The sequence below is a fragment of the Equus quagga genome, chromosome 6 (genome assembly GCF_021613505.1).
Source record: "Equus quagga isolate Etosha38 chromosome 6, UCLA_HA_Equagga_1.0, whole genome shotgun sequence".
Lineage (NCBI taxonomy): Eukaryota > Metazoa > Chordata > Mammalia > Perissodactyla > Equidae > Equus > Equus quagga.
Window position 1 is genome coordinate 81,477,090 of NC_060272.1, and position 23,568 is coordinate 81,500,657.

General features: G+C 36.7%; 1 protein-coding gene across 4 annotated transcripts in view; it reads right to left on the reverse strand.

The window, feature by feature from the left end:
- Window positions 1-293: 293 nt before the first annotated feature.
- The window catches only part of PARP4 (poly(ADP-ribose) polymerase family member 4), a 129,677-nt gene continuing 106,402 nt past the window's right edge, over window positions 294-23,568 (reverse strand). For 3 of the 4 annotated variants that reach the window (XM_046664099.1, XM_046664100.1, XM_046664102.1), the window contains 4 exons: window positions 20,569-21,624; window positions 18,096-18,195; window positions 4,392-4,524; window positions 294-677 (listed from right to left, as the gene is read on the reverse strand). In XM_046664099.1, coding sequence (XP_046520055.1) covers window positions 482-677; window positions 4,392-4,524; window positions 18,096-18,195; window positions 20,569-21,624 — 1,485 coding nt within the window. In that variant the 3' untranslated portion in view covers window positions 294-481. The remainder of the gene's footprint in view (window positions 678-4,391; window positions 4,525-18,095; window positions 18,196-20,568; window positions 21,625-23,568) is intronic. The other variant, XM_046664101.1, reaches the window with a different exon arrangement.

Here is a 23,568-nt window from a genome sequence, read left to right on the forward strand (position 1 = left end):
ATCTATGAAAGAATTGCTTGGGACACCTAGTTTCTCTAAGTAACAAGAGGTCTGCGGACTGGGAACCAGATCAGGGAGCATGCATGCCGAGGGCCAAGGTCTGGATACCCAGGGCCCTGGAAACAGGCTTGCATGCCAGGAACACGGGCAGTAGCCAAAGACCTGTTTCTTCCCAGCTTGCTTAGTCCAGCTGGGCCAGTTCTCTACTAGACTCCTGAAAGGGGAGAAGGAAATGAGCCTCCAGAACCATCCAGATATGTTTCTCATCACCTTAAAACATTTAAACACCAAAAATCTGTAATATTGTAATTTTTATTATTACTTGTTCATTAAAATAACAATTCTGCTTCCATTTATTTTAAAGTCATTGACTGCTACAATGAATACAATCATAATTAAATTTCATTATAGGTATCTATTAATATCTGATCATTTTATAAATGGAAGCATGAAAAAAGTATAAAATACAAGTTCATTTGATTCAGTCTTTACTGTAATGAAGAACTCCGTGGAGAGGAGAAGTGGTGTTCATGGGCTGGATTCCCAGTAGCTGCTTCGTGGCAGAGTCCCAGTTTTTACCCAATTCCAGCCGTTGGCAGATAGATGGATATTGTCCTTCAGTTCTTCTTAGCCATTCACTTGCTTTCTTTATTTTCTCAGAAGCCCAGGGAATATTCCTAGATTTTTTAAAAACAAGTTTCCATCAATTTCAGAATATATTACATACGAAATGTAATGTGGCACCAAATCCAGTACATTATATCAGACAAAATAATTCTGTTAAAAATTAAGATATTTAATAAAAGTCATTGTCTTTGACATTTTATGAAAGTTCTACCAGCCTGACAGCGCTTTTAACTTATTCAGTGCATTCTTAAGTATATTATACTCACCACTTTCCAGCTTCCACTATGCCTCACAGACTTCCTTGCTGCCTCCAGGACACCCTACGCTTTCTAGCCTTTATATATTGGTTTGTGACCCCTTCCCATTCTTCTCCATCTAAATCCTATCCTTTCTTCAAGTACAAACTCAATACTATTCTACAAACTAGACTTCCGTTTTTCTCTCCTTTTTACTGTACCAAGAATTGATTAGTTCCTTGCAAAGAACCTGAGAGCTACCCGTGAAACTGGCATATATTTAATTCTATCACACAAACCAGGAATAACTTAGTAGTAAAATGTGCATAACGTAAAAACGTCAAGTCTGGGTCCATAAAATGCTGTCAAATATTCAAGACTGCCAAATATTCAAATTTATTCAAGACAAAGAAAAATTCTGAGATTTTTCATTAATATTAGTTAGCTACATCATTTGTTTTGTCATCTGCTAGAACTTGTTAGCAAACAAGCAGTAGCATATACTAAAGTTTCAAAGAAAATTCTAAGAGGGGGAAACTAAAAATTGGGAAATTCTCTCCATCTTGCTGATTTTTTTCTCCCTGTTAACTGGGAAAGGGCCATCAGTACAGTGTGGTGTGAAGAGATGGGTGCAAATGCGGACACTGCAATCACACAATATTGGCTGTGTGATATTGTGCAGCTTGACTTCAACACTGGAAGTCTCAGTGTCCTCAGTTATGATAATAATGCGAGATCCTATGGGTTTGTTGTGGGCTTTAACAAAATGGGTGAATTTAACATGTTTAACAGTCCCTCGTACAGAGCAGACAATCAACAAAGTTAGCTGACTATCACAATGACATGAACATGCCCAAAGTGGTTCAAAGACCATGTTTCCCAATCGTTATTAGTCTACTAACTACTAAAGGCAACAAAACTGCCTTTAAATATTCTAATTCAACTCGCCTTCCTTCAATTCAGTTGGCCTCCAAACTTTTGACTGACCATTCCCCTAGTATGAAAATTTTGTTCATACACCTGCAAGTAATATACTACTACATTAATGTTATTACACCATGAAGTAGACAAAATAGAAAGAAAAGTTTTAAATATGCAAGGAACAGGAAATAAAAATTACTTAAAATAGTTTTATTTATTAAAGTGTCAACAAACCATTTTGCTCTCACAATAACAGTAATATAGTAAGAACAATGTGATGGAATATACTTATTTTTGAAAATATTGATTTAAAACTTTGTGATACTGCAATTCAAAAGTAGGTTCAAAGTTATTAATACTTGGTCTAAATGGCTATCAGTTGGAAAATGAACTAGATAGAAGTGCCTCTTTGGTTGTGCCTATTAAATCAAATCCTAACTTTTCAGTCCCATCAACTAGTTCTTTGAAGCATTTTTTTCATCCTTTCTTTTTTTTTTTGAAGACGATTAGCTCTTAGCTAACATCTGCTGCCAATCCTCCTCTTTTTGCTGAGGAAGACTGGCCCTGAGCTAACATCCATGCCCATCTTCCTCTACTCTATATGTGGAACACCTGCCACAGCATGACTTGACAGACGGTGCCATGTCCGTACCTGGGATCCAAACCAGTGAACCCTGGGCCACTAATGCAGAACGTGCGAACTTAACTGCTGTGCCACTAGCCTGGCCCCTCAAGCATTTTTCTTGATATTCATTTAATAAATTTCCATCTTTCTCAAGGAGTTGCTCTGGCAAACTAATGTGGAGGTGTTGCTTTTTTAAAATGGACATATAAATTACATTTAGTAAAACGCTCAACTAATTCTTTTCTGGGTACCTATTTTGTGTTTGATGCTGTTGGGAATAGAGAATTTAATCAGTCTTTGTGAGAGGGTAAAAACAGGTCTACTTATTTATTTTAATTTCCTCTGTAAATATGTAACTCTAAGGAATAAGAACTTTTTCTTAAACATGACACTTAAAAATAGTTTTAAATAATTATTTAAAACACAAAATATCCAGGTAGTGTTTAAGTTTCTCTAACTGTCCTTTTTTTTTTGTTTTTTTAGCACATGGGTTTTATTCAAATCAGGATCCAAACAAGGTCTACACATTGCCTTTGGTTCATATGTCCTTTAATTTTTAGGTTCCACCTCTCCCCTCTTTCTTCTTTTGCCATCATTTCCTCACATTCCAGATATAGCTGATTGCATTCCATAGTATAATTGAACATGTTTAATCTCTATTCTCTGATATCTGATCTTTATTATGTAAAATATTTACATAGTTTCAAAGTAAAAACCATAAAACAAGGTACATTAGGAGAAACCTGGCCTCCATCCTTGTCTCCTCCCCCTTCCCCTATAGATAATATTTTATTAGTTTTCTCCTTATCCTGCCTTTTAAAAAAGCATAAGCAAATTGCAATGTGTATGTGTGTGTGTGTTTGTGTGTGTGTGTGTAGACACACACATACAAGGGGTGACCATTTGCATGGGATATGGCTGGAGTTTTGATGGGTAAAGGGGGTATTCATACACTCAGACCACTTGTGGTGCCAGGGTTCAGCCAAGGGCTAGGGGCCAGGGCCCCAGAACTGGCTCTCTCCACACTGCCACATTTTTGCATCAAAACTTCAAGTGGTCTCAGAATTCTGAATTTGAACCTGGTCTTTTAGGTGGTTATGAAGTTGTATTTGTCAAGGTATGACTTCAGAACTGTGGAAATTAGTAAAAGAAACCTTAACTAAATTGGAGTTGGGAAGGCCTGCAGTGGGGCTGTCAGCTCCGTCATACATCATCAATTACACCAAGGAGGAAGACAGCCATACTTGCATCTCCCACAGGAAGCATAACTGCTACTGAAGGAAGACTTCTCTCCCCACCTGGCAACAGCCCAGCCAACGAGAAGCTGTTGCCACCCTGAACTGTTCCTTTCCCCCAATGGGTTTTCTTTTAGAACAGCCCCTCCCTACTCCCCTTTTTTCTCTATAAAAGCAGCTCCCCTCCTTTGTTTTCCAGACTTGCCTGTGGTTTGCCATAGCATGCACATCTAGAATTGCAATTCTTTGGCTATTCCCGAATAAACTCATTTTAAGGGTAAATAGATGAATTTGCCTTTTAGGTTGACAGAACATATTTTATTTAACAGCCTCCTAATTTGATTTATAACTTTTAAATACTTAGACATACAGTATGTGGGTTTCCATTTGTATTCTTGTCCCAGGCCCTGCAATTGTTGGGAACAACTAGTCTGGTCCCAACAATCATATTGTGGATTTTCCAGAATCACATAGAATCAATATACTGTAGTGAAGAGTACTAAATCAGGAGCCAGAGATCTGGGCACCAGTGTAAGCTACACTTAAACGCTCTGCATCCCAGTTTCCTGTGCAATCTGAGAGGCAAAAATAGTGTGTCAGCCCTGCCTATGACAGAAAAGTGCAGGCAAGATATTCCCTGTGAACAAATTCTCTTTGTACTTAGCAGTCTGTGTAGCTTCTCATAAGGTTTCATTAAGAAATGGTTGAAAATGTACGTGAGTTGCTTAATGCTATAATGAAAGCCACCTGGAAATGGAAGCGTCATCCAATTTCATCAGTGATTTGAAGACTATTCCCTCTTGATCCAACTTGGTGCGAAGAAACTGTAGTACCAAAAACGTGGCAATCAAGTCCAGAAGACGTTCTCTTCCTTTTGTACCTAAAAGTGGAAAACTTTTTTACATCTGTTGGAAACTCGGCATCTCAAACTGTGCCCATTTATAAAAGTTCTATTAAAGAAGTATAATACTATTAAACCATAATGCATTAGCAGATCAGAAAACTCTATTATACTTTTCAACGTCCTTAATTAGCCTGTTATTTAAATTAAAAAGGAGGATGATTGGATCATGTGCCTATCACATTATCCTGATGGTGGATAAGAAACTGAATTATATCCAGAACTCCCCTCCCTTGCTATTTTTAATGCCAGAGATGCATGAAGTATGCTAAAAGAAATTCAGTTTCTAGGCTCCTGCTACAAATAGCTCAGAAGAGTAAACCTAAATATACAACAGACAAACAACTGATATGGCTGATTATAGTATATTAAATAAGTTCTACTGATTAGTACTGTTGAAATACGTTTCTAGGCCCAAGCTGGAGCCACTCCTCCCCTGGGTACCATGTCAGCAAAGCTAAACTTTGATAATTTTTGTGTCCCTGTAAATGCTCTGATTGACCAGAAATGCAATATATCCACTCAGCCCATCCCAAACGCCAAGCCAACTGTGGGCTCTATACTTATTTCCTTGCTCCTTGATCTTTCTAAGTAAGATCAGATATGTAACCCCAGCCAATCAACTTAAACCAAGTACTTCTTCATTGTTTCTGTGAAATGAGTTGACAACAGCGACTCCATTTTGTATCCCGGACTCCATCTTGTTAAAAATATGAAACTGGGGCTGGCCAGGTGGTGTAGCAGTTAAGTTCATGTGCTCCACTTTAACAGCTGGGGGTTTGCTGGTTCAGATGCCAGGCGCGGACCTATGCACCCCTTATCAAGCCATGCTGTGGCAGGTGTGCCACATATTAAAAAAATGGAGGAAGATGGACACAGATGTTAGCTCAGGGCCAATTTTCCTCAAAAAAAAAAAAAAAAAAAGAAAGAAAGAAAGAAAAGAAAAAGAAACTGTGCTGACCTTGTTGACCTGCCAAAAGGGAGTTATTTGCTGAGAAAGGACTTTCTGAAAGACTGTGCAAAAATACACTTTTTCTGGTAACAAGATGTCCTTGAGTAAGCCAAAGAGCTGCACATAACTTGACCCTAACAAATAACTGAGGTGGTTGTTCTGGTTTCTCCTTTTTGCTCATAAAAACTCCTGACTTTTACTCCTCAGGGGGACACTTTTCTGGCTGCTGTGGAACCTGTGTTCCCCAAACTGCAATTCTAAGACGCCAAAGAAATGCTCTCCTTTTGTTTGCAGGTGCCTCTTTTTCCTCCGTTGACATTCCCTGCTCGCCTCTTTCTATAGAAGCCTGCAGCCTCTTCCCTGACTTTGCAGTTCTCTGGCCTCTTGAGAGTGGACACTGCCCACTTCATGAAGTGTGAAATAAAACTTTTTTAGATCAACTAAATTTTTCTCTTTGATTATTTTAAGTGTTATTTATCCAAATCAAATATTTTACTATATTACAAAATACCAAAATTGAAATGAATGTTTATGCCTAATAAACCCAGAAAATAACAATCCATTTTTTAAAATGCAAGTACATATTTGAAATTACTTTACATAAAAAACTAGATTTCAAATATTGTTATTTTCCTAATCTCACATTTCATGAAACCAAACTTTCCACCTCTATCTTGAGGGGGTTCAGAACAAGCCACCTCAGAATGAGCCACTTTGGCATGTGGATTATTTTGAGCTGAAGGCATCAAGACCTAGCAGACTCAGGAAAAGCTTTTTACCTCCCACTAACCACCTAAAAGAAATTAGAAAGGGGGACTGAGGCCTGTACCAGGAGGAGACTATTACCAGAGATCACTGTTTCGTCTGAGAGACTTAACTGCATGGCAGGGCAAACGTTTGTTTACCAACCATTTCCTCCTCTCACCTTATGAATTGCCTTGAGCCCCTACCCAACCCAACCCCACTGTGAAGCCCCAGACCCCTTTCCCTTTCCTTAGCTTAGTTGCCTGGCTGTCTTTTGAGTCTCATATCTTTGTGGGGCTCCCATATGTACACGTACATATGTGTAGACGTAAAATGGTCTGCTTTTCTTTTGCTCATCTCTTTTATTATAGGTGGGGTCTAAGCTGAGAACCTAGAAGGGTAGAGGGAAAGTTATTTTTCCTCCCCTACAATCTTCATCATCTTTATTATTATTTTTTTCTGGGGAAGATTCACCCTGAGCTAACATCTGTTGCCAATCGTCCTCTGTTTTGTATGTGATCCACCACCACAGCATGGCCACTGATGGACAAGTGGTGTAGGTCTGTGCCTGGGAACAGAACCCAGGCCAGTGAAGTGGAGCACACCAAAGTTAACCACTGGGCCACCGGGACTGGCCATTCATCATATTTAGAGCCATAATGAGTCATCTGATAGTTTCCCAGGAAAATAATTATCTTTATTTCCATCTATGATTGATACATAGCACTGTTTCCATCACTACAACATAGCCACAATGTTGTTTTGATTATGAAATATTTTCAGCACACAGGAAAGTAGAGTGAATAATATGATGAACATCACTATCACCACGTAGCTTGTCAACTTTTAACACTTTCCCACATTTGCTTCAAATTTCTCTCTTTTCTCTAAAAGAAACAAATTACTATAAAGTTGAAGCCCCTCTTATATATGTCCTCCAGCCCATTCCCCTACCTCCACCAGTCCAGCTTTTCAAAGGTAAACGCTATTCTGATCACACATTGCTTTTGAAAGTCATCAACAGGCTCATTAAACAATATTCAGTGCTTGCAGTTTTCAATTCATTTTCCAAGAAACACTTAACAAACCTGTGTTAAATTTCTTTTATTTCCCTTTTTAGGATTTCTGTCAGATAACTTCTCTAAGTATCCAAAATCAGCACTAATTAAGGCTATTTCAGGCTGAGTGCTCTCCTCAACTGACACTCTGTATTTGAAAATAAAGTAATTGAGAGAACACCTTACAATATAAAATTTTTACAAAGGCTCAAATGTCTCTCCTTTTCTGGGTGACAATGCTTTTGGAAAAAAACAAAACCTTGTCTTATAATTAAGAATATACAGGTTTGGGGGTAAAGATGGAAGGACCTGTGCATAATATGTACATAACTGCACATACACCATAAATTTTAAATCGCTGAGATAGCCAAAACTACTTATACAATGATATCATTTTCTTAATACAGGAAAAGGAAATTGAATAAATTTTTAAAAACAAAACCAATCCGTTATCCCACAAAAGAAAATCAACAAAGACAAAAGAAAAAATGGAGACAGTTTAATTTAGTGGGTTCTTCTGTGTTTTTTTTAGTGTTACATATAAATCTTAGACTAAGATTTTAAATGAACTTCACTGCGGTCAGAATGGCTATAATTAACAAGACAGGAAACAACAAATGTTGGAGAGGATGTGGAGAGAAGGGAACCCTCATACACTGCTGGTGGGAGTGCAAACTGGTGCAATCACTATGGAAAGCAGTGTGGAGTATCCTCAGAAAATTAAGGATAGATCTACCATATGATCCAGCTATCCCACCGCTCAGTATTTATCCAAAGAACTTGAAAACACAAAGGCATAAAGATACTTGCAGCCTCATGTTCATTGCTGCAGTATACACAATAGCCAAGACATGGAAGCAACCTAGGTGCCCATGAAGGGATGAATGGATAAAGAAGATGTGGTATTTATACACGATGGACTACTACTCAGCCATAAGAAATGATGAAATCCGGCCATTTGTGACAACATGGATGGACCTTGACAGTATTACGCTGAGTGAAATAAGTCAGAGGGAGAAAGTCAAATTCCATATGATCTCACTCATAAGTAGAAGATAAAAACAACGACGAACAAACACATAGCATTGGAGATTGGATTGGTGGTTACCATAGGAGAAGGGGGGATGGAGAAGGGCAAAAGGGGTGATTAGTTTCACATGTGAGGGGACTATATGGACTATAATTAGTTTTCGGGTGGTGAACATGATGTAATCTACACAGAATTCGAAATATATTATGATGTACATCTGAAAATTAAAAAAAAAGAATAAAAATCATCCAAAAAATTTTAAAAAAAAGATCTTAAATGATATTAATAAGCAACATATAACTCTATTCAGGATTATCAAAAATAATAAAATTATAAAATATCTAAACAGTGTTAAAAAGAAAAGTACAGACAAAATGGAGTCACTTATGCTAGGCCACATCACCAAACTAAGCCTTAACACCTAATCTAACGACAGTTTCAACCTTCTCCGGGAAAGGAATCTTAACTGGTCAGTCTGGAATTTGCTGGTCAACACCAATGAGGTAATCTGTCACCTGGGCCATTCGGCAAAGAGAGATGAAGTAATTCCCTAATAGACACTTTTGTCCCAAAGAAAGGTGACCTCATCTTTTTTTCTGTTTATGACTTCCTTGTCCTGCCTTTAAAACCCTTTCCCTTTCTGTAGCTCTTCGGATTTCCTCTCTGCTTGCCAAATAGGGTACTGCCTGATTCACCAATTACTCAGTAAAGCCAATTAGACCTTTAAAATTTAGTTGGTCAAATTTTTGTTATTTAACAACAGTATATCGAAGTCATTTAGAAAATAAATCCAGAAGGAGAAGGAAAGATAAAAGAGAAACAAAGAGGATAAAAGAGAAAGAGAGTTGGATAGAGAGATATAAAAACAAGTGAGAGAAGAAAATCAGACTTCTTGAGATTGCACATAGAAGAAAGAAGCCAAAAAGCACACACATACAGAGAGTAACATGGATATACGGAGATAGGCAGAGTAGCACAGTGAAACCCACAGAAAAGGCACACCCATAAAGACATTTTACCTTTTGGCACCTGCGACACATGCTCCCCTGTATTCCTCTTATTTCTCTAGCCATTCCTTCTCAGTCTCTTTGCTGGTTCCTGTTCTGTCTGTCCACTAAATACTGGTGTGACCACAGATGGCCCTAAGCCCTCTTCTCTGCTCTAGCTATCCTCTTTCTTTAGGTGGTCTCATACGAGCCCATGGTCCATGGCTTTAGATACTGATAGTTACCCCAAAGTCTTTTCCCCCTAAATTCTTACCTCCTCCTGAGATCTACCCTCACATAACCAAGTGCTTCTTTCCAACATCTACAGGGCATCTCAAACTTAAAATGTCCGAAACATAACTCTATCAGTGTGTTTCTAGGCTCAGTCTACAGCTGATATTTTCCCTTCCCATGCTCAATCTTGAAAACCCTCCTTCTCCTTCAACTGCCCACATCCAAGCCATCACCAAAGCCTGATGTTTCTTTCTCAAAACTGTATCTCAAATCTTCCCAAGTATACATGTAAATTTTTTAAAAATTAAATATTGAGTAGATACAACAAACAATAAGATATCTGTAAGGTAGAAATAATATAACAAACACCCAAGTATGAACTACCCATTTTTTATTTTTTAAAATTGTAGTACATAGACATAACATAAAATTTACCATTTTAACCATTTTAAGTGTACATTTCAGTGCTATCAAGTATATTCACATTGTTGTGCTACCATCACCACCATCTTTCTCTAGAACTGTTTTCATCTTGTAAAACTGAAACTCTGTCCCCATTAAACACTAACTCCCCATTCCCTACTCCCCCCAGCCCCTGCCAACTGCCATTCCACTTTCTGTCTCTATGAATTTGACTATTCTTTGTACTTTATATAAGTGGAATCATACAGTATTTGTCCTTTTGTGACTTGCTTATTTCACTTAGCATAATGTTTTTGAGGTTCACGCATGTTACAGTGTGTGTCAGAATTTCCTTCCTTTTTAAGGCTGAATAATATTCCACTGTATGTATATATCCCAGTTTCTTTATCCATTCATCCATCGAGGAACATCTGGGTTGCTTTCACTTTTTGGCTATTGCAAATAATGCTGCTATGAACATGTGTGTACAAATATCTCTTTGAGTCCCTGCTTTCAATTATTTTGGGTATATTACCAGAAATGGAATTGCTGAATCATATGGTAGTTCTATTTTTAATTTTTTCATGAATTGCCATACTGTTTTCCATAGCAGTTGAACGAATTTACATTCCTACCAACAGTAAACAAGGGTTCCAATTTCTCCACATTCTCACCAACACTTATTATTTTCTGTTTGGGTGTAAGGTGGTATCCAACTACCCATTTTAAGAAACAGAACATAATCATTACCTTGGATGTGACTGGGAGCTGTGTCTCAATCCTGTTCTCTTCTGCTCCCTGTTAGATACCACCATGGATCCTGATGTTTGTGTGTATCACCCAGTTCCACCACAAGATTTGTACCTTGTTTATAGATTGTTTACCGGTGTTGCAAATATTTTATCCTAGTTTGTGGTATGTCTTTTCCACATTTTAAATTTTATTCATTTATTTATTTACTTATTTTTAATGTAAAGGCATTGTTGATGTTAATGCAGTCTATAATCCTTTGCTTTATGGCTTGTGTTTTTTGGGGGGGGTGGTTAAGAAATTCCTTCCTGAATGACTAATCAAATGTTTCAATGTTAACATCTGGGGAATTTGGGTGAAGGGTATATGCGAATTCTTTGTACTATATTTGCAATTTTTCTCCAAGGTTAAAATTATTTCAAAATAAAAAGTTTAAAAAAATCCTGCCTATCCTAAAATCATAAAGATACTTTCCTGTATTTTCTTCTAAAAGTTTTGTAGTTTACCTTTCCCACTGAAGTTTTCAATCTATTTGTAATTGATTTTTGAGTATGGTGTGAGGTACAGTTTGAGGTAAACTGTACTTTTTTCCTTATTGCCTAGTAGTTCTAGTACCATCCATCCAGATGGAAAGTCCATCTTTTCATCACTGATTAGTATTTTTTTAAATTATAGCCACCCTAGTGGGTATGAAGTAGTATTTCACTGTAGTCTTTATTTGCATTTCCCTGATGACTAATGAGGCTGAGCATCTTTTCATGTCCTTATTAGCCATTTGTATATGAAACTGTCTATTCAAATCCTTTGCCTATTTTTTAATTGGGTTATTTGTCTTTTCATTATTAAGTCAAAGGTTCTTTATATATTCTGGATACCAGTCCCTTATCAGATATATGATTTACAAATATTTTCTCCTGTTCTGTGTCTCGTCTTTTCATTTTTCAATTACAGCACAAAATTTTTAATTTTTTTATTGAGGAATAATTGAGATATATTACAAAATTTTTCATTTTGATCAAGTTGAATTTGTCTTTTGTTACTTGTGCTTTGATGTCATATAAGAGACCACTGCCTAATCATAAGTCTTGAAAATTTACTCCTGTTTTCTTCTAAGAGTTTTATAGTTTAAACTCTTACAGTTGAAACGAAGGGATCCAAACTCATTCTTTTGCATACAGACATCCAGTTGTCCCAGCACCAGCTGTTTGTTGAGAAGACTGGTCTTTCCCCATTGAATTGTCTTGGCATCCTCGTCAAAACACAATGGACTGTAAACACAGGGGTTTATTTCTGGACTATCAATTGTATTCCATTGATTTACGTATCTGTCACTATGCCATTACCACATTATTTTGATTCTGCAGCCTTACTGTAAGTTTTGAAATAGAGAAATGTGAGTCCTCCTATTTTTTCCCTCTTTTTCATAATTGTTTTGGCTATTCTGTGTCTCTACATTTCCATGTGAATTTTAAGATCAGCTTGTCAATTTCTGCAAAAAAGTAATCTGAGATTTTGATAGGGATTGCAGTGAATGTGTAGATCATTTTCGAGAATGTTGTCATCTTAACAATATTAAGGCTTCCAATTCATGAACATGGGATGGCTTTCCATTTACTTAGATCTTTTAAAATTTCTTTCAATAATGTTTTACAGTTTTCAGGTACAAGTCTTGCATATCTTTTGCTAAATTTATTTCTAAGTATTTTATTCTTTTTGATGCTATTGTAATCCTTGTCATACTTTGTTAACAAATTATGCTAGTAAAACATACTGTTCAGTATTCTCCTATTTTTCCTAAACTCTGCAATATTTTGTGTTAGATTGGAATTATCTGTTCCATGAATGTTTGGTAGAACATGGGGTAAAACTATCTTACCCTGGTGTTTCTTTGTGGATTTTATAAAAACTACTAATCCAATTTCTTTTTGTTGTTGTTGTTGTTGAGAAAGATTGGCCCTGAGCTAATATCTGTGCCAATCTTCCTCTGTTTTGTATGTGGGTCGCTGCCACAGCATGGCCACCAATGAGTGGTTTAGGTCCACACCCTGGAACCGAACCCGGGCTGCCAAAGTGGAGTGCGCCAAACTTAACCACTCGGCCATGGGGCCAGCCCCTACAATTTCTTTAATGACTATAGAATTAGTCAGGCTTTCTATTTCTTCATGAGTTGAATTTGGTAAATCATATTTTTATAGGAATTCATCTAAGTTTTAAAATTTATTGTCATAAAGTTGTTCATAAAATCTTCTTATCTTTTAAATCTCTCTACCATCTGTAATTAAGTACCAGCTTTTATTCTTAGTATTGTTTATAACGCCTTCTTTCTCCCTTTTTTTTGTTCACTCATGAAACAGATTTGACATTTTTATTAATCTTTTAAAAAACCTGACTTCTTTGAGGTTTTTTTGTTTTCTTTTCTTGTGTGTTTCCATACCATTTTTAGGATTGTTTGTTCTAGTTCTGTGAAAAATGCCATTGGAATTGTGATAGGGATTGCATTGAATCTGTAGATGGCTTTGGGTAGTATGGACATTTTAACAATATTGGGTCTTCCAATCCACGAGCATGGAGTATCTATCCATTTACTTGTGTCTCCTTCAGTTTCTTTCATCAATGTCTTATAGTTTCAGTGTATAAGTCTTTCACCTCCTTGGTTAAATTTATTTCTAGGTATTTTACTCTTTTTGATGAAACTGTAAATGGGATTGTTTTCTTAATTTCTTTTTCTGGTGGTTCATTATTAGGGTATAGAAACACAACCAATTTTTGTGTAGTGATTTTGTATCCTGCAACTATCCTGAATTCGTTTATTAGTTCTAACAGTTTTTTGGTGGAGTGTTTAGGGTTTTTATATATATTATCCTGTCATCTGCAGACAGTGACAGTTTTACTTGTTCCTTTTCGATGTGGATGTCTTTTACTTCTTTTTCTTGCATAAATGCTCTGGCTAGGACTTCCAATACTATGTCGAATAAAAGTGGTAAGAGTGGGCATCCTGTAGATTTATAATCTTAAATTCAGGTAATTTATGCACTCCAACTCTCTTCTTCTACCACAATGTTATCTTGGCTATTCTAGGTCCTACTGCATTTTCACATAAATTTTAGAATCAGCTTATCAATTTGTATAAAAATGTCCCCTGGGATTACAGTGAATCTACTTCTGGGCTCTCTATTCTGTTTCATTGATCTATTTGTCTATACAGTCACCAAGAGCACACTGTCTTGATTACTGTAGCTTTACAGTAGGTCTTGAAGTCAGGTAGCATCAGTCCTCCAACTTTGTTCTTCTTCTTCGATATTGTGTCGGCTATTCTGCGTCTTCTGCCTCTCCATACAAACTTTAGCATCAGTTTTTCCATATCCATAAGATTGCTTGCTGAGATTTTGATTAGGATTACACTGAATTTGCAGATCAAGTTGGGAAGAACTGACATTTGACAATATTGAGACTTCCCATCCATCAACATGAAATATCTCTCCATTTATTTAGTTCTTCTTTGATTTCATTCATCAGAGATTTGTAGCTTTCCTCATATAGATCTTGTACATATTTTCTTACCTTTATACCTAAGTAATTCATTTCAGGGGGTATTAATGTAAATAATATTGGGTTTTTAATTTCAAAACACAGTATCTTTGTTGATATATAGGAAAGCAATTGACATTTGTATATTAATCTTGTATTCTGCAACCTTGGTATATTGCTTATTAGTTCTAGGAGTTTTTTTGTCAATTCTTTTGGATTTTTTACATAGGCAATCATGTCCTCTATGAACGAGGACAGTTTTTATTTCTTCCTTCCAATCTGTATACCTTTTATTTCCTTTTCTTGCCTTATTGCATTAGCAAAGACTTCCAGTACAATATTAAAAATGAGTTGTCAGAGTTGGGAAATCCTCGCCTTGTGCCCGATCTTAGTGGGAAAGTTTCGAGTTTCTCACCATTAAATGTAATATTAGCTGTAGGTTTTTTGTAGATAGTCTTTATCAAGTTGAGGAGGTTCTCTTGTATTCATAGTTTACTGAAAGGTTTTTTTTTTTTTTTATCATGAATGGGTATTGGATCTTCTCAAATGCTTTCCCTGCATCTATTGATATGATCATGTGATTTTTCTTTTTTAGTTTGTTGATGTAATGGATTACATTAAATGATTTTCAAATGTTGAACCAGCCTTGTACACCTGGGATAAATCCCACTTTATATACTTTTTGGATTCAAGTTGCTAACATTTTGTTAAGGATTTTCGTATGTATGTTCCTGAGAGATATTGGTGTGTGGTTTTCTTCTCTTGAAATGTCTTTGTCTGGTTTTGGTATTAGGGCAATGCTGGCCTCGTAGAATGAGTTAGGAAGCATTCCTTGTGCTTCTATCCTCTGAAAGACATCATGGAGACTTGGTATAATTTCTTCTTTAAATGTTTGGTAGAGTTTACCCATAAATGCAGCTGGGCCTGGTGCTTTCTGTTTTGAAAGCTTATTAATTATTTATTCAATTTCTTTAATTAATATAGGCCCATTCAGATTATGTATTTCTTCTTGTGTGAGTTTTGGCAGATACTGTCTTTCAAAGAATCAGTCCATTCATCTAGGTTATCAAATTTATGGGCATAGTTGTTCACAGCAATGAATCTATAGATCAGTTTGGGGAGAGCTGTCATCTTAACATTATTGAGTTTTCCAAGCCCATTACATTGGAAAATTCTCCATTTATTTAGATCTTTAGAAATTCTCTTAACAATGTTTTGTACTTTTCATTTTAGAAATCTTGCACATCTTTCTTAAATTTATTGTTAAGTATTTGATGCTTTTAATACCATTGTAAATAGCATTTCAAAATTGCATTTTTCAATTATTTGTGGCTAGTATATGGAATTAAAATTGATTTTTGTATTTTGACCTTGTATCCTTCGATCTTGTAGCAGCTTCTGTTTGTCTATCTTTTGTTAGTTTCCTTTATTTTTAAAGGATCCTTTCTGCTGGATATAGAATTCTTAGTTCACAGGCTTTTTTCTTTCAGTACTTTAAAGATATTATTCCATTATCTTTTAGCTTCCATTATTTCTGATGTGAAATAATATAAAATTCTTAAATATGTTCTCCTGACTGTAAGTGTCCTTTTCCTCTGGCTACTTTTAAGATTTATCTGTGGTTTTCAGCAGTTTGACTCTGGTCTACTCAAATACAGTCCTTTTTGTATTTATCCTGACTAGATTTCTGCTGTTTCTTGGATCTGTAAGTTAATATCTTTCATCAATTTTAGAAAAAATTCAGTTATTATTTTTTCAAATATTTTTCTATCTACCCTTCATCCTCTGGGACCCCATTTCACAAATGTTAAACATTTGATATCATTCCACATGTCTGGGATTATCTTCTTTTTTCATTCTATTTTTTATTTTTACACTTCAGTTTGGATAATTTTTATTCACCACTTTATATTATTATAATCTGAGTTAAGTAATCTTTTTTTCTATTTTGTCCATTCTATTAATCCCATCCAATGATCTTTTCATTGAAGATATTGTATTTTCCAGTTCCACAGTTTTTATTTGGTTCTTATAGTTTCCATTTATTTGCTGAGATTCTTCCATTTGTTCACACACTCTGTTCTTTTCTGGTAAACCCTTCCCTATATTTATAATAGCAGTTTTAAAGTCCTTGTCTGCTAATTCCAACATCAGGGTCATCCGTAGGTCAGCTACTATAGACCATTTTGCCGCTTGCTTATATGTCATATTCATCTGCTTCTTCATATGTTATTACACTTTCGTTTTATACTGCACATTGAAGACAATACCTTTTAGAGACTCTGGATTAGGTTGTTTTACTCTAACGAGTGTTGAGTTTTGTTCTGGTGGTTTCTCTAAAGGCTTTTTTTTAGGCTTTGTTAGGGTGGGCCTATCCTGTGGTATAGTCCTTGATCATGAGATATTGTCCTTTTGACTCACTTTGGGTTTTAGTGGAAAGCCTGAGATATTTATCAAGTCTAATTGCTGTAATTTGAAAACCAAACTCTGTCTGCCCAACACTTGGCAGCAGCTGAAATCTGTGCTCAGCATTTTAGCTTCCCCATTGCTGCTTTTCCTGGGATTCTTTGAAGTCAGACCCTGTGTGTGTGCAGGTTAGGGGAGCCAAGGCTCTGAGGGACTTTGTATGCAGATTTCAGAGCTCCCTGCTCTGTGGCTCCCTCCTTTCTAGGATGTTCAGCCTTAACTTCCAGCCACTTTGGCAGCCTTTAACTCTGACCTTTATGTCCTCATCCCATTGAAACTTTTTGTTTCAGTTCTAACCTCCTATGTGCCTCATGAACTGAGAAGTGCCTTCAGGTGAAAAGCTGGATAAATTTGGAGTTCACCTAGTTTGCTTTCTTTCTTTCAAGAATTGTGCCCCCTCCAGTTTCTGCTTGTTTTTGCTTGCATTCCAGGCCTTCAAAGAATGGTTTTAAAATATTTTTTCTCCCAGAGTTAATAAATGTTACTGGCAGGAGAGTCAGATACAAGCTCTTCTATCATTCCAGGAACCAAAACTCCCTCCTCATGCAAATTTTCATCATTCCTTTTTAGTCTAGTGCAAGTTAAACAGGCTAAGACTCTGCTAACCCTGGAATAAGCCTGAAATATGAAAACCATGGCAATTTAGAGATGATGGCAGAGTTAGACACCGCTGTTCAATAAATCCTGGCTAGTTGTTTAATAATGTTTATTTTATTTTTAAAAATCTCTTAACCTAAGGCTAGCATTTGACCTTCAAACCACCTGCTGGTTTGAGGCTGTCCAGGACCTCCCCATCCATCTCCTTTATTGTCATAAGAAGAAACAGGTCCAGAGATGTTGAATAACTTGCTCTGGCAGAGACTAATTAAATGCTCGTTGAAACTGTTCCCAGTCCCCTTTTATCTGGGTGGGGTTCTGTGACTAGTTCTTGCCACATTTTGTCTCTCTCCCTCCTGTCTATACCAGGGAGATGATGCCAGAGTAATCTTTTTTTTTCTTTTCTTTTCACCACAGTAATTTTAAAGACACATTATTGATGATGGTAGGGCCATAAAAATGGAAGGAACTTGGGTCTCTAAATGACTACATGGAGTGGAACTTCCCTGCTGAGCAATATTTGACAGTGATATGGGCAAGAAAGTAATCTTTGTGTTAAGTTACCAAGATTTTGGAATTTTTAATAGCAGTTGTTGCTTCTTATGCCAATAAATTTGCAAGGGTAATACTCTACTTAGCGGTAAAGATATGACTAGAAACTAGTCCCCTATTTCCTTTGATGGTTAGCAAATATAATTCCATTCATATGTAACATATAGTTGTTATACTAGTACACTAGTTTACAAAAAAATTTATAACAATTAAGGGCATGCCCTTTAATGAATAGAAAAACAGTGACTTACCTAGAGAGCGAATGCCTTTTTGTTCAAGAAAGCTGTTTAAAATATTTGTATTCAGGTTTAATATAAATCCCAGTTCTGGCGTAAGTTTCCAGAAGCCATCCTTTGAAGTTAAGAAAACAAATTTAAGCCACATTATTGAAATTTCATTACACAAAAAGTTATGTGATGAATGTTTCCAATTATTTCAATTCAGCTTAATAAGACAGTAAAAAAATTTTATTACTGTAAAATCAAAGTTCTTCATATACACAGTATTGTTGGGAATTCCATAAAGACTATGGACACTAAGTATCTGGTGCCATTTATAAAAAGTCTGAAAAGTGGCTCATGTGTAGAGATTTTTAAAAAAGGTATATATATTTTTTCTTCTAGCAATGCTTTGAAGCAATGTTTCTCAAACTTTTGAATAGCATGATTCCTTTTGTTCAACATTAAAAATGTGCCCTTATGATATCTGAAACATGAAAATGACAATTTTTTACTCAATATAAAATTATGTTGAACATGCTCTTTAAAACTACCTTCCTTGTACTCATTGTCCCTTGCCCACCCCAGCTAAGAACCACTGCTTTTAAGGTTGATCTTTATCTCATGCTTATGAGAGTGTGGTACGCCTGAAAAATGAGGATCCTGACCTCGAAGTAAATAGACTCTAGGTCCCAGGGGAATTGATACAGGGAGCAGAAAGGAGGGTGATGTCATAGGCAGGTGCAGAGGTTAAAGGACCTATGGCAATAATTGAAAAAACAACAGCAGTGAGAATATGTACCAACCAGTATTGAACTAGTACCATGAGCTGCCTTTTTATCTTTTCAGTTACCTCTTGTTGAGGTATTATTACTATACCCACTTTGTAGATAAGGACACTGAGGAACAGAAATATTAAGCAACTTGTCCAAAGTCACACAGCTAACAAGCAGCACAGTCAGGATTTAAGCCTCAACAGTCTGACTCCAGAGTCCAAGGTATCTGCTATACTGCTCCCGACACTGCTTTTATGTACATTCTTTCAGGTAAGAGAAGCTGGGCAACTATTATTATCATGTTTAAACCTCAAAACTACTCTATGAGGCAGACACTATTATCACTCCCATTACATGGATGAGGAAACTGAGACTCAGAAAGGTTATCTGATTTGCACCTGTGGGGACCTGGAATTGGCCACCCCAAGATATGTCTCTTTGGCATCAGGATTATTTGAGGCTGATTGCTTTTGATAAACTGGGACAGGGAAGGAGGCTCTGAGGAATGGAACTTGCCCTTCCTTAGGACACATTTCCATTTGTAAGGTAAATCTCTATCTGTAAAAGCTGCCTCCCTCTCTGTACCAGGAAGAAGAAAGGAGATGACCTTCTCTCTAAAGACTCTTAATCAATACCAAAGGCAATAACTTAAAATCTGCATTTTATTGTGCTAGTCTGGTAACCTCCTGTAACTGACTTCCCTCCCCCTCCCAACTTTGGCATTCCTTAAGGATTAAGCATCTTTCCTTAGGCTAGGAACTGATTGCTGTGCTCACCTGTGACCGCCCAGCTCCGGACAATCGACTTGCCTCCTGCTACGCCCACCGAGATAGCAGACCATTACCTGCTGTGTCCATCAAGCACTGTGCCGACAGGGCAATCTTGTGACTATTGTGGGAGGACGTTTCAATCACATGTGAAACACCCCGTTTGGGGGCTATATAACCACTCTGTGCACCCCACTTCTTCGGTGCCCTTTCTTCCTTCGGGAAGAAAGGCCCCGGGCCATGGTTCCTCATAAAGCTTTGTTTAATTTTCTCTTGCTATTCTGTCTCATGTGAATTTAATTCGTTCTCCGGCCAGACGAACCCCCATTTGGGGAGAGGAAATGTCCTCCTCCCCTACACACCAAATCACAAAGTGGTAGGGCTGGGACTCAAACTTAGTCTTATACTAAATCAAGTTGCTTTTGCACTTTACTAAACAACTTTACATCAAAACAAATAATTACAGATGTGAGACTGGGTCTTAGTACTAGTGCAGGAACTAAATTTATAGGGTGTTTATTAACTTCACAAATGGAATAAGAAGTTCTAACACAATCTTACATGTTGAGTAATATTCCCAGACCTTATGTCAAAATATTTAGAGTCTACTTACAGCACTTGTGCTTTACTTCACAATGGGAAATTTACAGGAATTGCAATTCATCAGTTCTCGAACCTGGACCTCTGACCCATTCAGGGATGCTAATTTTTAACTGAGGAATATTAACATTCACAAGTATGATATTCTGGCCCAACAGTGAAAAATAGATAGATAAATACCAGTCATCATCAAGAACACTTTTGTTCAACTGACTTTTTTTAAGCTGGATTTTCTCAGTGAAGGAAGCAGCGTGTTCATTTACATTCTGGCAGAAGTCCCAGCTCAATGACCAGGTACTTTGAGTAGCAGTCTTCAAAATTATGAAGCTAAGTAGCCATAGACTTGAGAAATAAGACACATACCTCAGTTTGCAGACTGAAGAGTTCATTCCAGGGCACAAAACTCCTCTGGCTTCGTCTGCTGAATATTTTGGCCTTGTTTTCTTGTACCAGAAACACTGCAGGAAAGTCACTTCTGGTTATTTTAGATTTTGCCATCTTTTTTAAAAACCTACTCGCCAGAACTCCCGAGGTTTCATCACTTTCTGTTTCAAAAGAACTTTCATGACTTGAAGTAGGCCAAGATTCACGTTGCAGAGAATCTGATGGTGCAGCTCTGGCAGAAACATTTGATGGAGAAGAAGCCCCCAATTCATTGTGAGCAAGGTCAAATAGACCTCTTGGAAGCTTGGAACTGGCGCTCAAAGGAGCAGGGGTATTTTGTAAATGAATAGGAGAGGAATCAGAAAGATCGTGAAAGATTAATATAGGAGAAGAGGAAAAAGCACTCTGCTGCAGGGGAGGGTCCAACTCAAGGGAAATGCTAGCACGACGGCGGATCTGGTGCCTTGGATCAGTTTTAGGTAGATCAAACTGTTTGGAGCTAAACAAGGCACCTGAAAAAGCAGAACCAGCAAGGGATCCAAAAGTTAGGTTCTGGGAAGACAGTCTAGGAAGAGGACGCGACTCAAAGGAAACGTCAGTGCAAGTGCGAGTCTCAAGGCCTTGGTCATTCGGAGATGGACCAAGCTGTTTGGGACTAGCAAGAGAACCAGAGAGAGAGTTCTGAGGAGGTAAGGTGGGAGGACAGAGGGAAGTAAAATGAACAGGTGCGGCACGTGGCAAACAGATTGGGGGAGGGGCAGCAAAACTGCTGGAAACAGCCATTTTTTGTGAAATGCTTTTTGTAGACGTTGATTTAATTCTTGTTTGTTTAAATGAATCCATCTGACTTAAATCCAATGGCTTTTCCACACCTCCACATTTGAAGAGTGATAAAGGTTTTTCCGGTAGTGGGGAATCTAAGCAAACCTCTTCACAATCTTCAAAAACTTCCAGCTCAGATGATTTAAGTTTTCTTTTAGTCAAATGTTTATGTTGGATTTCTTCGATCCATTCAGAGAATGCTGAAAGAGGCTGCTTAGAAGGGAAAATTATAAGGTAAGAGAAAATACAGAATAAAATGAACAGTTAAGCAAACATACTTCCTAGTCATTGACTTCTCAATATTCAAGCAATTGCTTACTGCAGAGCATTGAGAAAAGGAGCTATTTAAGATCATTTAAATTCGATGCCTTCACTTTATAGCTATGGAATCCAAGAGCTGGAGAGATTACCAGCAATAAATACATCAAAGATCTTAATCTTTCTTCTTAAAATCATGAAATTTTAAACACTCCTCATGTTACACAAGAGGAAACAGAGGACCATAGAAGTGACTTGCCCAAGATTTTATAATTAGCAGTATCATAGTGTGTAAATCAGCCCTAAAATAAGCTGATAGTTTGAAATAAATTATTCCAGTCTTTTATACTGCTTTATAGCAATATTTAAAAAATGAGAAAACTGAAAAAAATTTCAAAAGCTTTAAAGTAACTAAATGAATATATTTTTACACCAGGATATGAACAAAATGTAAAAAAAAGAGAATGAAAGATGCTGTTATTACTATTATTTGAATATAATTTAAAGAGTCTTCTTTAAAAAGTTGCAGGTAGGGGCCAGCCCTGTGGCCGACTGGTTAAGTTCGCACACTCCGTATTGGCAGCCCAGGGTTTTGCTGGTTTGGATCCTGGGCGTGGATGTGGCACCACTCGTCAAGCCATGCTGAGGCAGTGTCCACATGCCACAACTAGAAGGACCCACAACTAAAAATACACAACTATGTACCAGGGGTCTTTGGGGAGAAAAAGGAAAAATAAAATCTTTGGGAAAAAAAAAAGTTGCATGTAAATAAAATCCAGTTTTATATAAATTACAAGTCCTTGAGATATTTTGGAAATAGCCTCTATTTCTACCAATGTAAAGGAGCCATTTAAGAAAAGGAGTAGTCCTTTTCAAACTCAGTGAAGTTTCAAGTATACATTTAAATAATTAATATTGCAGAACATACGACAAGATATACATTTCAAAATAATATTTTAAAATATGCTTATCTGGTGAAATTGCTCTGAATTAGATGAACAAACTGAAAAAGAGCAATAGTAATGGAGTAGACCTATCCAATAGCAAAGTGCTTTATAGAATGACGATAATTATAACAGACAGATCAACAGAACAGAAGAGATGGCCCAGCAACAGATCCTAAAATATGTGGGAATTTAGTAGATGAAAAAGATGGCATTTCAAGTCAATCGGAGGAAAAGAAGACATTCAATAAATGGTGCTGGTAAAAGTAGCTACCTGGAAAAGAATAAAGTTGGTTCCATACTTCCTATCTTACACCAGTATAGATTCCAATTGGATGGAAATTTAAATGTGAACATGAAACCATAAAACTAGTTTAAAGAAATAAGTCAGGGGAAATTTTGCAAAAGCATAATGTCTGAATAGGAAAGGTATTTCTAGGCATGATAAAAAAGACAAAGCAATATAAAACAAAAAGAAGCAGCCCAAAGATTAAAAAATTTGGCTGCATTAAAAAATCTGCACGACAAAAAGATGATAAGCAACATCAAAACACAAACAGCAAACTGGGAAAATTTACATCAGAATTCATCAAATTATACACTTTAAATACGCAGTTTATTTATGTCAGTTATAACTAAGTAAATCTATTTTGAAAAATTTAATCAGCTCTAACCAAATTGCCTTCTCTAGGTCCTATCAATTCACACTCCCATCAGCAGCATGTGAGAAAGGAGGGTACTTTCCTTAACCCAGTGTGTTATTCAAATTTTGCTCTTTGCAAATCTTTGCAAATAGGTGAAAAATGTACTAGTGATATTTTAATTTTCCTTTCTTTCTTTCTCTATGAAGAGGTGCATGTTTTTGTATTCTTAAGAGCCCTACATATCTCCTTTCCTATGTATTAATTTAAGAAATCTTTGTCCAATCCTAATTCACTAAGATTTTCTTCTATGT